The sequence below is a fragment of the Salarias fasciatus genome, chromosome 8 (assembly GCF_902148845.1).
Source record: "Salarias fasciatus chromosome 8, fSalaFa1.1, whole genome shotgun sequence".
In the NCBI taxonomy this organism is placed as follows: domain Eukaryota; kingdom Metazoa; phylum Chordata; class Actinopteri; order Blenniiformes; family Blenniidae; genus Salarias; species Salarias fasciatus.
Genome location: NC_043752.1, coordinates 16,486,615 through 16,501,955, shown reverse-complemented (window position 1 = coordinate 16,501,955; position 15,341 = coordinate 16,486,615). Strand labels below are relative to the sequence as shown.

At 45.9% G+C, this 15,341-nt stretch overlaps 1 protein-coding gene across 1 annotated transcript in view; it reads left to right on the top strand.

The window, feature by feature from the left end:
- atrnl1b (attractin-like 1b) overlaps positions 1-5,007 on the top strand; it is a 49,947-nt gene extending 44,940 nt beyond the window's left edge. Inside the window, exons 28-29 of the mRNA XM_030097861.1 lie at positions 3,314-3,428; positions 3,650-5,007. Coding sequence (XP_029953721.1) covers positions 3,314-3,428; positions 3,650-3,774 — 240 coding nt within the window. The 3' untranslated portion in view covers positions 3,775-5,007. The remainder of the gene's footprint in view (positions 1-3,313; positions 3,429-3,649) is intronic.
- Positions 5,008-15,341: the final 10,334 nt, after the last annotated feature.

Sequence of the window (15,341 nt, the reverse complement as noted above, 5' to 3'; positions counted from 1 at the left end):
CGCGGGCGCCCATGCCAGCCTTTTTGTGTATTTACATCGCCTGCTCTGTAGCGACTGCAGCAAAGCTTAAAAGCTTAGAATACAATTTTAAATGGCTTAAATGATAATGGATATCGTAATAACCGCTGCTCTTTGAATAGCAATGAAAACACAGATGGGCCACCGGACCGGAATAACTCCCCACGCCCACCGGAGACCCTGTTCGCCGGCTGTATTGTCAGCGCTGATCTCGCCGCTTTCCCGACTCGCATTCCTCCGCCGCCACTTGACTTGACCCTCCAGCTGGTCCGAGAGCCGCAATTATACCCGTATCTCTCCCGTTTGGCTCCATTTCAAAGCCCCCAAGACGGACGTTGCTTTTAGTGACCGGGATGTCAGCAGCTGCCGGCCGGGCGGCGGGGCCGTCTGGGGCGGTGGGGGGGGGGGGGCGTGTGGTGTGTGAGCGCCGTCGGCCCGCGGCGCCGCGTCCCAACATATGGAGGCGCTAACGAAGAGCTAGTGTGATGGATGGCACCTGTCAGCCGGGGAGAGGGGAGGAGATACGTCGCTGGGCGCGCTCGTTTGCGTTTGCGTGTTCCCGTCCCCGGACGGATGCCGACGACCACGTTGCAGTCCTCCCTCGTGATTAATGCCGGGTAAATCTGCAGGCAGCGTAAAGCCGTCTTTGGAGGATCTAGAAATTGGACGCGGCATTTTAAAAGGTGTTGATAGAAAAGGTTGAACAGGCATGAAATGATTTATTAATGTTTTTATGTTCCCCCCCCCCCCAGCCTTCTCTCCGTTGTGGGATCACTCCTGTTAGCCCGGATCAATACAGTAATTTCACACAGAGGGAGACAGAAGAAAAGGGATGCTGTCTCATTTTACACAAATGCACGAAAATGAGCGTTTTACGGCGCGATTACTGAAATCTGGACATGATGGACGACTGAGCTCAGACAGTAACATGTTCAGAAACACGTTATTTCTTTTAATTGCCTCCATACGCAAGGAAGCCGCCAGTTAATGCCATCATACACACTTACACTAACAAGACTAAACGATTCCTTCACAGTTGGGTAAAATGCTCGGTTTTCTTCAGTCCGAGGTTTAATGGTAGTGATGTGGAGAGGAGACAGAAGCCTGATGGACAGCTGTTGATATATCTGGTTCATTTCACTCTAGTGAATGTGTAACAGACGGTTTTGGTGGTGAGCGCCTTCGCCTCATTCAGTCTTTAACGGGTTTGCATGTTCTACCCTCCAGAAGAAAAACAAGTTGTAGAGATCCACATCCAGCAGTCCTACAGGTCCCAGCTGTTTGTCAGTTTGACTCTGTGCGGACGATTCTCCGCCCGGCCGTGCATCCGCAGCCCGTAAATCATCCAGACCGACTCTCCGTGATGAAATTGCCCCCATTGTACAGATGTAGGTTTGCGTTCTGCAGCCGCTCATTAGCAAAGTCACCGCGATGGCCGTGAAACGGGGCCGGCAATTAAACTCCATCTCGCATGTCCGTCCGTCTCCGTCGCGGAGCAGATGCACGAGAACGCCGCGTGCCGCCGCGCTGCCCTAATTTGGTTGTGTAACAACGCATGTTAAACAATCTGCAGCGGCGACGCGGGCAGATGTTTGTTCCGTGCAGCTCGACGCTCGTTTCGGAGCCCGGATGGCGTTTCCTCCGGGAAAGTTCTGGCTGATGATGGAGGGCGTCGGATTTCCCCTAGTTGATAAGATTAGATAAAAGATAGAGGTGTGTGAGTAAAGTGTGTGTACGCGCTCACTTTTTCGAACGGTTTATCCAGTGATTAAGAATTAGAGTTTGTCATTTTTAATGCACCTTCCATTTGTACTTTGGTCTTTGGGTCGCCCTTCCATTTCCATTTCCCCCTTTTCCTTTTCTTTTTTCTGTCTTCACCTTTGTCCTGCTCTCCTTTCTCCCAATTTTTCTGTCTCTCTGCGTTAGTTCCAGCTGATTAGTGGCACAGACAAATGGAATTCAGCCCGGGCCGCTGTTGACAGCATTCATAATCGCAAATGGTTTGAATTCCGCAGGAGGAGCCGCTTCTGATGAAGGACGAATCAAGTCAACACTCATTTTGCATATTTATCAAAGTTGCGCCGTGTTTAATCATTAAATAATGGCACGTAACTGATGAGGTGCTGATTCCTTTGACAACACGCTGGATCTGAGCGGTTGAGTGAATATAAGTTGATGGACTGTTTTTTCTTTTTTCTTTTACTTTCTGAGCGAAGTCAGCAAAAATGAATTTTAATTCCACTTTTAGTTGATTTTTTCTCTTTTCAGTAAATCATACACATTGTTCTGCCTTAATGTTAAAGTCTCTCCTAACGTTAAACACCCTCATAACTACATCGAGTTGCTTTTTACTTCGTCCATTAAGATAAACGCGTGGACGCCGTGCGTCTGAGCGGCGGCTGTGTACAGTGACATTTCAAATGGCAGACTTAATTGGTCGCCGTATGGGGAAATTACACGGCGCGTGCGTCACGGGGAAGAAGACTGCACTTCCGCTGAGAGACTGGGGAGAAGCGGCGCTCCATCGCTCCTCGCGTTGTGATTAAATAAATTAACGTCATCCATTTAAACAAATTGCACATGTAAGAAGTTTTTCCTGGCTTCTCGATCTTTCTGTCTTCTGTACACACCAGTTTGATCGACAGTTTTAAAATCCATAAATGATCTTTTTTGTTGCAGGGTGAAATGTGTGAGGACTTTCCAGAGTGTTTTAAAACAAATGGCGGCGTCCCACTCCTCATTCTCTCATGTTTTAATGCATGTCATTATGCAGACGGTTTTTTTTTTAACCGCGCGTGCCTCGCTCCTCTCCGTTTTAAATTCAGCCGGACAGAAGGGAAAATAAATAAATAAAATAATCCTCAGTTCTGTTCGAACATGTCATTATTGCACAATTTCTGTCCTCTTTTCCAAAACATGCTGTGAAACCCTCGACATTCATTATCGGGATGACATGTTTTCCTCGCTTGAGACAAGCGGTTTTGGCCATTAAGTCTGGGGGGGGGGGGGCGCTCGCCGCCACGTGGTCCGTCTGACAGCGACACAAGTGTTTGTTATGTGGCCAATTGAACCGTCCGTCTCATCGGGAGGGGGCCTCGTCTTCCAGCTCCTGCCGCTAATGGAAATGCCTTTCCTGGCAGCGCGGGGGGGGGGGGGTTGAACAGAGCGCCGGTGGAATATCCAGTTAAACACATTAAATGTTTTTCAGGCGTTCTCCTGCTCGCGTGCCGATGGAGGCGGTTTTAATCGTCCACCGCCTGTAAAACAACCGCGCTTTCTTCTCTTTTCTGTGCAGGGAGCGCCCAAGCCCGTTGCCATGGAGCCGTGTTCGGGAGGCAAAGCCGCCGTGTTGACCGTCCTCATGCGGCTGCCGTCCGGACCCTCGGGCCTGCCTCCTCCGGGACAGTCGGGTATGGATGGATTTATGGATTTTGACATCCGTACAGCAGTCCAGACAGAGTTAAAGAGATCCTGGCTGTTTTAAGGCCTGCAGTAATTAAAACCACATTTTCACTGCGAGGCAGAATTATTAACGAAATGCCTTCGATATCCTGTCTTTCCCAGGTGAACAAATTAATTAGGTCTCTGCCCACCCATGTTTTTCAACTGGGTTTCTCCTCTCTGTGTTCAGGGATCATCGTCGCCAGCGCGCTGATAGACATCTCCCAGCAGAAACCAACAGACTTCAAGGACAAGTCCCAGGCGCTGAAGAACCGGAAAGCCCTTCCTCCAGCACACCAGGGGACCTGCGTCTGAGCACCAACGCCATCCGAGGCCGGAAGCCTTTTCCTCGACGACGCGCACCAGACATCACCCGGCTGCTCCCCCGTCACTTTTCCCTCCCATCGCCGCCCGTCCGGCTCCTCCGCTCCGCGTCCGCCGAACTCCCCCGAATCCGGGTCGTCGAGGCGAAGGCTGGACGTGACACCGGAGACGGATGAACGAGGAGCGCCTGGACCTTCTGAAGCCGCGGTCGGACTTCCGCCCGCTCAGCATGAGGCGATGATATCCATAAACACGGCAGGCGGTGGAACGTGACTGGGAGATTTCCAGTGTGCGCTGCCTCTACAGTTCTCCACCTTTTTGTTTTTTTGCTTGCCAACAAGTGGTATTTTATGGTGCTAAAGCATTTGATTTTTATGAAAAAGCCTGACTCTCAGCTCAGTCTTTGCTCGATAGACCGTATGCCTTTGTGTGGGGGAAGCGCCATCCTCCACCAGGACGCTCATCCGACACCGTCGGAGTGTTTCCTCCGCCCCCTCCGCCCGCCGCACCATCACCAGGATCAGCATCCTCTGTACATAAGCGTCATCCAGCCAGCTGAAGCTAAAGTCTGTATTCTGTGTGTGAAACGTACGAATGACTGCGATCTCCACCAGCGGCACACGAACCGGACGAGGCGCCGATTAATCCAAGACGAGCATGGAAAATCTGCAAGAATATCCCCCCGTTTGTATTAAAAATACAGATTTTTTTTTTCTGTTTTTTTGTTTGTTTTCCCCCCCCCATCGTCGCCACCAGAAGAAGAAACGTGAAGCAGAAAGACTCTGGCTTGTTTACCGGTCGCTGGCTTTGTTTTTTTTTTTTTTCTTTTTAAAGTGTTAGAAGCTACGACTTCATCTCAAACTTCAAGTGCAAGGAGCTGCGTTACCTTTCTACAAATGCCTTGGCTTCTCTATGAACTCTTGCGGAGGTGGGGGCGGGGCGGGGCGGGGGCGGGGCGGGGTTCCACACTTTCCGGCCCCTCCTCCGCCCTGAGCTGTACAGTGTCTTGTTGGAACAAACGTGCGAGTCTTTTGTTTCCCGTTCTCTCTCTCTCTCTCTCTCTCTCTCTCTCGCGGGTTTTGTCAGGTTTTTATGACAGAACGCTGGAAGATTATCAGTTATTTTAGGCCCCGTCACCGGATGCGATTCTATCTATGATTTAAAAAAAAAAAAAAAGAAAGAAAAAAAAAAAGTCTTTTGCTACAGTCATGGAAAAAAAAAAAAGCATTTCTGTTAATAAATTGTTTTGATATTTAACAGGTTCCCGTGTAATAGCGCATTTAACTTGATTTTACTGTTGACTTAAATCAGTTGTTTCGTGCATCCTTAAAAGGACTGTATGGGCATTGTCTTGCTTTTTTTTTTTTTTTTTTTTTTGTTATTTTTTTTGTTTTCGTTCTTTTCGTTGTTGCTCTAAGTGGTCGTTATGACGGATTTCGTACGGATGGTATGCCAGCTGATGTGTTTTTACTTTGTATGTTTGTAGAGTAATCCTATAACGGTGTCATTACACAGGAATCAGGGTCTCGCCGTACCGTGAAACAGGTGGGAAACTGCATATCAGTAATATTCAGTGTATTTTAAAGATGGACATCAATGCCAGAAAATAAAAAACAAAAAAAGAACAAACATCCAGACCTAAAGATCTTCTGTGTTCTGAGTCTTTATTCACACTGAGCTCTTTCTTTCTTTCTTTCTTTCCTCTCACTTTCTTTCTCTCTCTCTCTTTGCAGGATTTCCTGCCTGTGAAGCTCGGGCCTTCAGCTTTGTAATTACTTTCCAGTGGTCACCATTAAACACCGCTTGATTGCCTCGGCTAAAGATAATTATTCCCTCTGAAAGTGATCGAGAGAGACGAGGAGAAAACGAACCTCCAAACTTGAGCCGTGATGCATCTTGTGTCAGAACCGGATAATTGTTTGCGAGCGCTCCTGGCGAATAGCTCAAAACCTCCGTTTTATAAACGCACCCAGTGAAAACTGCATAAGGCAGAACGGGGCAACTGCTGAAGTGTTTGGAAAGTGTCCTTAAATCAAAGATGGGATGAAGGGATAATACACTGATCAGCAGGATGAGGCCTCCAAACGTCTCGCTGTTTCGTCAACATGATGTTGAGCTCAGTGGACTCGAGGGGCCTTTATAGTCACCAGATCTTGATCCTGAGAAGCAGCCAACTGATCTGCAACCATAAATCAAAGACCCCTTCGTATCAGAACCTCTCAGAATGAAAACAAAATGAGATCGAGCCTGGTTCTCAGCGTTATGGCTGATGAATGTACATTATACGTCTTTTTTAAATGTGGAGAACAAACTTTTCAGTCTTCCGTAGTTTCTTTTTTTTAAGTTCTTTATTGTCCAGGAAAGACACTTTAAAACAGAAAATGACTCTATTAAAAGATTGAAGCATTTCTGAACGGATGTGGAATAAATCAGCCTTCTTTAAAAGGCAAAGGGTCACATTAACTTTTCAGTTCTCACTTTAAATTTAAGATACATAAATTAGCATATGTATTTTTGTAAAAAAAAAAAAAAAAAAAACGACAATCCAGACATATCAATGAACTTGTCGTCTGATTTGCATTGTTCTTTTAAAGAAGTCGGACCCGGGTGCGTTCGGCAGGTCGTCTGCCGGGCCGAGCAGACGTTCGGCGAATTAAAGGTCTCTCGCTCACGCATATAAAAACGGTTTAAGCTGCGCACAAGATGTCAAATCTGAATATTGTAGATTTCTCATGATGTAGAGAAGGAGTTTTCCGTCACGCCTCGGGTTACGCGTGTTGTGCAGAAGCGTCGTCCTTCGCCGTGCTGACGCCTTTCAGAGTGCCTGCGCTCCCTCTGCAATGTCACTGATGTGCATTTGAACAAGGAGGCAAAGGGAAAGCGTTGCGGCCTGCCAAAGTGCCACTCCGGATGATCCTCGCTCGTGCTCAGCAGTGTGCTTATTAGCCGCAGACGCTCCTGGAGAAAAGCCACGAGTCCCCCTGAAAGGTGCGCACGCCGCGTGGAAGCGTCAGAACGCTTCGGGTAGCAAAATTTAGAGTGAATCAGCAGCGGCGCGCACAAAGGGCAGACACGTGACTTCAATTTTTTTTACACAATCTCCCACTCGGGCCGACCACTTTCTGTAAAAAAACATGTTACTTTTAACCCCGTCAGGAATCAGAAATACACTGTGAGCAGGTGGCGTCCTGACCTGAGCGCCGTCTGAAAGTAAATCTACATGTGGCGCGTGCAAAGAAAAAGATGACAGCTGGACCGCAGGCTCCATTGTGTTTCTGCAATCTCCAGCCACTTGGCTGCCAGTTTGCAGACCTGAAGTGCTGCGCGACTCCCACAGAGCCGCCCGGCTGCTTCTGGAAAGTCGAACCTGGCGAAACGACTTTAAAAATAAGAAAATCGTCGCAATTTGTTGCCGTCAAGGGAGTGACAACTTGTGAGTTTGCATGTTCTCCACCTGCGGTAAGAAAAAAAGAAAGAAAGAACGAGTTCGCAGTTGGAACGAAGAGGACTTGAAGAGGAACAAGTGTCAGAGAGAATCCATGAATGCTGATTACCGATTCATAAAAAGAGCGGCTGGGGCTGTTGAGAAGTCCCAGACTTGCTGTTTTCGGTGCTTATCAATCACTGTTGTTCCATTTCGGATTGCGCGGCGGCGAACACGGCGTCGGCGTCTAATTGATCCCGGGAGAGAAGTTTCAAAGCAAAGCGTTCATCTCAGCACTTCTTGCGTTGTTCTGCCTGCCGCTGATGAAGAGCCGGTGGAGGCTCGGGTTTCCGGGATGAGCCGCCGCTCCGCATTCGTCCTCTGAAGTCTCCGTTCGGCTTTTGACTTGGCTGCTTCCACGTGTTTCTGCCTGTTATTTTTTTTCTAAATGGACATGAAGTGAAAGGAGGTGAGCGTTGAGTCACCGAGTCCAGCCGGGTCCGGCCCGCCGCTCGTCTCCGGCTCTCACTAATATCACGCTGTGGGTTTCATTCCACCGAACCTTTTATTTGATGATACTCAAGGTCCATTTATGACATTGCATCTGCTTTACTGTTTACTTTGCAGACTGTGTTTTCATTTCAGAGTGAAAATCTGAATTCCTAAAGTCGGAATGAAAGAGGAATAAAGAGAAGCAAGTTTTCCTCACAGCGGATCGTGGATGTTCTGTCACAAAAGCATCGGAGTCATGTTCTGTGTTGATCTTCCTGTCTGCTGATTACAGCTTGCTTGGCCTTAATTGTAACCACCTGTGTCTTGTTAACCTACACCTCCCAGTGTGTGTGTGTGTGTGTGTGTTCGTTTGAATCACCCTGATTCCAGTGAAAGGGTCATGATTAGACATCTGCAGAGGTTAACGGCAGGAGGGACGGCGCCTCCTCGGGTCGTCTCCAAACTGAGAGAAAGAGGAACCGAAGAAGAAAGCGTCGTTTGAATCGCGACAGCGCCTTGAAGACTGTTGGCAAACGCCATCTGGGGCACGAACAGGAAACACGTCATGACTCATTTTCTTCAGACAAACTTTAAAAAGGCTCTTTAGTGGAAAAAAAAATACATATTAGATCAAAAAGATTTTTGTAGATTCATAAATGTTTCGCCTGACATGCTTCGGCCTTCACTGAGGAGGAAAACAGGTTCATGGACTTCCTGTGGAGTTTGATGATGAGGAGGATCTGATGTGAACGGCTGGACCAGAGGAGGAAGGGCTGAACGCTTTGTCTTTGTGGGAAGGCTGCTTAACATTTATCACTAGAATGAAAAAATAAATAAATAAATGAAAGAAAAGATTGAAATTACCGGTAAAAGGACGGAGTCTTAGAAAAAAACTCTCAGAGCAGCTCAGATAAGAATGAGTCCCTCAAAGACAAAGAAATGAAGACAATGACGGAGCTGCTTTTTAACTTTTTGGAGGGATAAAGATATTTTTAAGCGCGGCGCCTGCTTTCTAGGAGTTTGCAGTAATGTGTCTGTTTGTTGACGACCGTCCATCAGCTGAACCAAGAGAAGAAGACTGTGAGGAGAAATCTGACATTTTTCTGTTTCTGCTGTGGGACACCTGTGGAGGAATAATTTTGAGTGGGAATCCAACTTTCCTATAAAGCTCCACATCGTGGGATCCTCAGCAGAGATCTGCTGCGTCTCTTCAGAAAGGTAACTCTGCTGCAGCGATGAACAGGAAGTTCCTCTCTGCTCCTCGCTGCTGCTGTTTGGGCCCAGAAAGGTTTGGACGACGAGTGAAATGTAAATATTCCTCCTCACCGCTCTGCTGTTTCCAAGACTTCGACTCTATGCACACATTTCCTGCTGTTCTAACTTTTTTCTCTCACCAGAAAATTCAAAATCAGCTTCTTTTCTTCATAAAATGCTCAAATGTTTTCAGTCTTCAAATGTCTCTGCTCTGTTGAGAGGATCATTTCCATCATGCTTTATTTCTGAGCTTCAAGTTATTTCTGATCACGATATCAGGGGCTTATTAAGATACACAGAAATACAAATAGACTGAAACTCTTTTTCTGGTGGTTTGCTCACATACCTTAGAAGACGAAGTCCTCTTCTGTGGCGTTTGTTTAGAAAGAGTGAATATTTGGTGTGAATTTCAGTTCAGTAACAGTAAACCACACTCAGCCTGTTCGACCTTTCCTTCCTCCATCTACAAACTGTGGCTCCGTGGACGTCAAAGTGTCCTTGACCAAAACACTGAACCCCAAGTTTCTCCCAGCACACACACACACACACACACACGCGTGCCTCCACTGGTGTGTGAGTGAACGGGTGAATGTGACTGCTCATGTAAAGCCGAGACCGCTGAAGCGGTGAAACGGCTCCATATAAGTAAAGTCCATTTATCTTTTATCCTTCGAGGTCCATTGACTCAACAAGGTGCTCCAGACATTCCTCGGTAATTTTACTCCGTGTCGCCGTGTCAGTTTCACACAGCTGCTGCAGCAGCGTGGCAGTGAATTCCCACCCGTCTGTGAGGAGTTTGCATGTTTTCTCTGCTGCTCTGGATTCTGGATGAGCATTGACTGGACTGAGCAGCAGCAGCAGGCTGGATCTCATCAGGCTGTTGTGGACGGATCTATGCTTTCATGCTGTTGATGCCAGATTCCAAACGCCCGTCTGAATATTGTAACAGGAGCTCGTCAGATCAGGCACCAGTTTAAATCCTTCTTTGTCCAATTTTGCCAAGCTTGAGGCCACTGGAGCTTCACTTTTATTTATTTATTTTTGTGGTTTCCTGCTGCTTTGCCCATTTGCTTCAAGGTGTTCTGATAGAAAATACACATTTTGGTTTTCTTTCTGTTCCTTTCACACACAAAAGAGTCACTGTTTTCTTTACTGGATGCAAAAGAGCCAAAGTTTAGATGGGTCATAACTGAGCAAAATGTGCTGTTTTCTGTGTTTCTGAGCTTTTCAAACTGTCTTCCTGATCAAGAAGAGTCTGAAAACTGAGACTTCCGTCCTCTCAGTCTTTTAAGGTTTCATGTTTCAGTGACGGTTAACCACCAGCTGGCCGTACAGCCACGGTCATGAAGGACACGGCTGCTTTTAAGGCAGGGTTGTGTGTCACAGTCACTTGTGAGACCTTGAAATGTTTGACCTCTTTGGAACCGTAACGAGGACGGAACATTTGGAGCAGGTAGAGCGGATTCAACACTTCCAGATGAAGGTTCAGATGAACATGTGTCCCGGCACAGATTGGAAGCAGTCGGCGCTTCCCATTAGGAGAGCTTCCACGCTCTGGATGAAGGTCATCGGCAGAGAAATCTGAGTTGAATTCTCGTGTGGGAGACTCATTAATTTGATTGAGAACAGCTGGTATCGAAGCCTCCAGCTTCGCCCTCAGACCTGCCGAGCGGAGGCTTCGCTGTCCGTGGTGCTGAACTCCCACATGTGGCCATCTCCAGTTCCACTAGCATCCCGGACTCATCTCTTCAACTTCTCTTCACTCCCAGATGATTGTTTTTATCTTGACATGCCGCTTTACCAAAGTTCCACTTCGATGGGTTCCACAGTGTAAATCCATTATTTGGTTAAAACATGTTCATCTGAATCCTCACTCCGCTTGTAATTTGGCATATAAAGAGCATAATAGGAAATTACCGTTGAGCTCCCGTTTCTGTAAACATCCTGGAAGAGTGTGCGTCTAAATTGTTTTTTTAAATAGGAGTAATCACAATGCTAATGGAGAAGACAAAATAAATACAAGGAAGACGTTCAGTTGGTGCTGTTTACGCTTGAAGTCTAAATAACGTGTTTTTCATCTGTCTTCTGTATCGTTTGATCCAGTTCGGGCTCACGGGAGGCTGGAGCCCATCCTGACTGGGCGAAGGCAGGATATACTGATGCAAACAGCCTAGAATACACTGAAATACACACCTGGGAGTCAGCAGTTCACCGAAAATGGATGTTTTTGAACGGTGGAGGGAAACGACAGAAAGGAAGAACATGCAATCTCTACGTGAAGAGATTTTCTCTTAGAGGTGATAGTTTGACAAATGCTCCTCTTCCAGTTGCAGGACGTTGTTTACATCCTGTTTATTTCATGTGTCGTGAACACAGCCAGCTGCTGGACTGTCAGACGTCTAAAACTTGCAGGACATTGTGCATTTCACGATGAACGACTCGGTTGTCGTCGATCTGTTGATGATCTCAGGTCAGATTTCCACCAAACAATAAGCCTCCCCCCCACTGTTTATTTTTCTCTTCTTCTTTGTCTCCACAAATGGGAATGGGCAATTATTTTTTGACTTAAGTGATCAATTCTTTGTCCAGACTGAGTGCTTCATGTCTCCCCGGGCTGTGGGCTTCACTGGCTGAGCGCTATTATCTCAAATCTGTTTTTTTTTTTTATCCATTTAAGAATTAAAAGTGTTTGTGTCTTATGCCACCATTAAAAAAAAAAAAAAATCCACACACACACACACACAAGCGGGACTTATTGGCTTTGGCTTAAGCATGCAATCAAAAAGCTGTATTATTGTCTCTTATCTCTGCTGCTCTTTAAAACAGGTGAGGGGCAGCGCCTCAGAATAACCGATGCCGTGGAGTGTTTACTGTGAAAAGTCAGACCTGCACTGACATTTGGGCGCAACCGCAACAAAAACAAGGTAATAAAGTGAAATTGCCGCCGCTCTCATGGCTAATGGAAAAGGTGAAATCCAAAGAGCGGCTTTAAGGCGCTGAAACAATGCTGCAGCAGAGGTCAAAGTTTCAGTAATTAGATGTGATCCCCAGCAGGCAGAGCTGCCGTGATTGAACAGTTTTATCAGGATCTGCTTTAATCTGTGTCCAAAGTGAACATTTGGATTGAGCAGGGCTGCAGTGGTTTTATAGCGGGGCGCTGGGGGGGGGAGGGGGAGGGAGACGGGGGTCTCAAAACACCGTCTCCAGGCCCCGCAGGAGGACAGTAAACCAGCAGAGCAATAATATTTATCATAGGTTTAACGACGGCTGTACGTCCCGGGGGCTCGGTTAACTGTGTGTTACCGTTCTGAAGCTTCGGTAGTAAACCTGTAATTTTAATCACCACTCCGACTGTAATCGCACTACAATCATTTCCAGTAGCTGTGGAATTATTACTTCATCCTCTGACAATATTTGCTCTTTTACAACATTTTTTTTTTTTTTTTTTTAACTGGTTCGCGGCAAAAACTTGAATTTCAACGTCCAAACCTCTTCAACTGTCATTTATCGATAGCAAATGAAAGATTGTGGACTAAGGCGGATTATACTGACTACGTCTTCAACACCGCGCTGGTCTCTCACCATTCTGCAGCTTCCTTCGTTTCTATCAAAAAATGTGGGTTGCAGATTTGCTGGAGTTTGTTTATCTGCAATTTTCTTCAAAACAAGTGCGAAAGCAGCTTTTACTGGGAACTATGTTGTGCTAAAATAGCTGCACTTATGATGCATGAGTAAGTTAATGAACAGCTGGGTGTGATTACATGGATTTCACTCGGAATAAACAACCCAGGCTCACGCCGGCCATCAGTGATCGAGAAGAAAAAAAACAAAACAAAACATATATCAAGGTTTGAGAACATTTACAAGCTGCTCTTACTTTAATAAAGTTGTCCAGAGACTTGTTTTTAACTGAATGCTACTAGACTTGTATAGTTAATGCGTCGATCTGACATTCGATCATTCAGTTGTTTTACTTCTTAGCCTTTTGAAAGGACTTAGATGAGGTTTATATTCTTAGAAACAACGAGCAACAAAACAATACATTTATTTTTTTAAACGAGGTCTATCGCTTTTTAAATGTATACTTTTGAAAAGCTTTTCTAAACTTTGCAACATGAATTTGTGGTTTGAACTGGTGGGGAAAACAAAAAACAGCTGCTAATGCCAAACTTATTGTAACTGAGGATGAAGAATTTCCCCTGAACGGGCAGTTTTTAAAAATTTTTCTTCTACTCAGGACGGTGCAGTGCAGTTAACTGGTTGGTCGTGACTCGAAAATGGATTGGACGCTAGTTTTCAGTGGGTCTCGGTTCCTTGCTGGGGCAAAAATAGTAGAAAGTTTCGAAAAAAAATCAGCATAGAGTCGTCGATTCATAATCTTTAGGGCGTCCGAGCCTTGAAACGACCACAATCTCGCCCTCACTTGGTAGCTGAACGGGATAAAAGGACAAAGTCAAAAAAATCTCAAAGCTTCGGTCTGCGCACACGTCTCCTGCGTCAGAACGGACAGTTGTCTTTTCCATCTCATGCATAACATGAGCCGGACGGTTTGGCCCGCTCGGTTCTGTGACATGTCCAATAAATCTTTTCGCTCCCTCTCTAGGTCAAGTATTCAATCACCGCGCCGAAGCAGGGGAGCCATGTTGCTGGCGACATGCGCCACCTTCCTGTCCACGGCAGTCTGTCCTCTGTAGGTTGTGTCCTTGTCCATCCTTGTGTGTGTGTGTGTGTGTGTGTGTGGACTGATGTGACCTGACTGACAATGGCGGTCTGCGTGCCAGGTGCTATCTTCCAGTTGCTTTAAGAGAAGATAAAGTAGGAAGGGGGGGGGGATGATATGAGCCGGGACGCATTATCAGTCGCAGATTGTAGAAACCAGCATGTCCCACCGTTCGCCGTTTTTATTTCAGCTCTTTGGAAAACACTGAGCAGATGCTTTTTTCATAGTTACTCATACGTTAAAGTGTCAAACCGTTTGCGATGCCTTCAGGTTCCTGCTGGCTGGATATATGTGTGTTTTTTTGAGTGAGTGCATCAAGATGTCAGCAGGGATCGTACGCCGTCGTTACTATAACACACTTCTAGAAATGTTAAAGATCTTCTAAAACAAGCCTTCATCCCTGTGCTGTTTTTGATAATTATCCAGTCATGAATTACATAACAACAATGCAAGTGTTTTCATCTTTTTCTTAATTTCCATCGGCCATAATTGTTGGCAATTACTGTCGCTTGACTTTTTATCTCTTGGCGTTTGCTCTGCATGTTCACGTTCTCCAGGCATCAAACTGCCGTCTTTTTCCATTTTACCGAGATATAATAGTCTGTCAGCCTGATCAATAGAAGCTTTCAGCCATTAAAGACACTTTAGCATTTTGGGTTTTTTTTTTTTTTTTAATATTGTTGTTGTTGTTACAGATATTTTGATAATCGAAAGAAAAGAAAGTTCCAGATAACATTATGCACTTGGTCATCAAAATAGAAGCACACGGTATTGTGTAACCACATGAGTAAAGAACCGTATCTGGTCACATCTCAGAACTCACAGCTAAAGCTGGACGAAGCCGAGGAATCCCCGCTCTCCAGATCTTCACACGGACTCTCATAATTGTCACAGACGATATGTTACACGATAACAGCAGCGTACTTTAATAGAGTGTGCACTCGTGTTTAAATATCTACAAAATGTTCCGTTTCGGAGTCCATGTGATGAAGCCACTAACCACCATGACGACCAACTCTACAAAACTCTTCTAGGATAATTAGTGCCGAACATGGGAAAAAGAAGGCTGTTACTTTCCTCATGTCGGGCGTGTCCTGACGGCGAACGGATGCTGGATGAGTTTTTATGAATCGAGCTCCTCACAATGTTTCTACGACTCCAGTTTTTCCCTTTTGTTGGAACTACGGCAACTTTATGGAAATCAAGGTAGTTACAGAGGGAATGAACTTTGATGCTCCAAACACGATTCAGTCCATTCACCCACATGGGCAGCTTCTTTTTTTTTTTCACCCCCCCCCCCTCAAAAAAAAAAAACAAGAAAAAACCCAAATGTATTCACATCAAATCAGAGTTCATCTCCACACAACCCAGAAAAAACTCGTACTTCTAAGTGTGAATCTTGATTTTTCACCAAATTGCCCCCTCCAGGCGTGGAAGGCAAATGAGCTGATATCTCAGCCCCGAATTCGGCAAGTCTGTTTCCACCACGGCGGCAGTCGACACGTAATCCTCCGATACGATCCGCTGTTACATTACTGCCGCTCTTTTCCATTTAGAGAGAAATGTGGGTGCTGCACTTTGGCAAATGTCTAAATAAGAAAAAAAAAAAAAAAAAGAAAAAGTCGAGGTTCACTGGAGATAAGAGCGCTGATCCGCCGCCTTGGGATC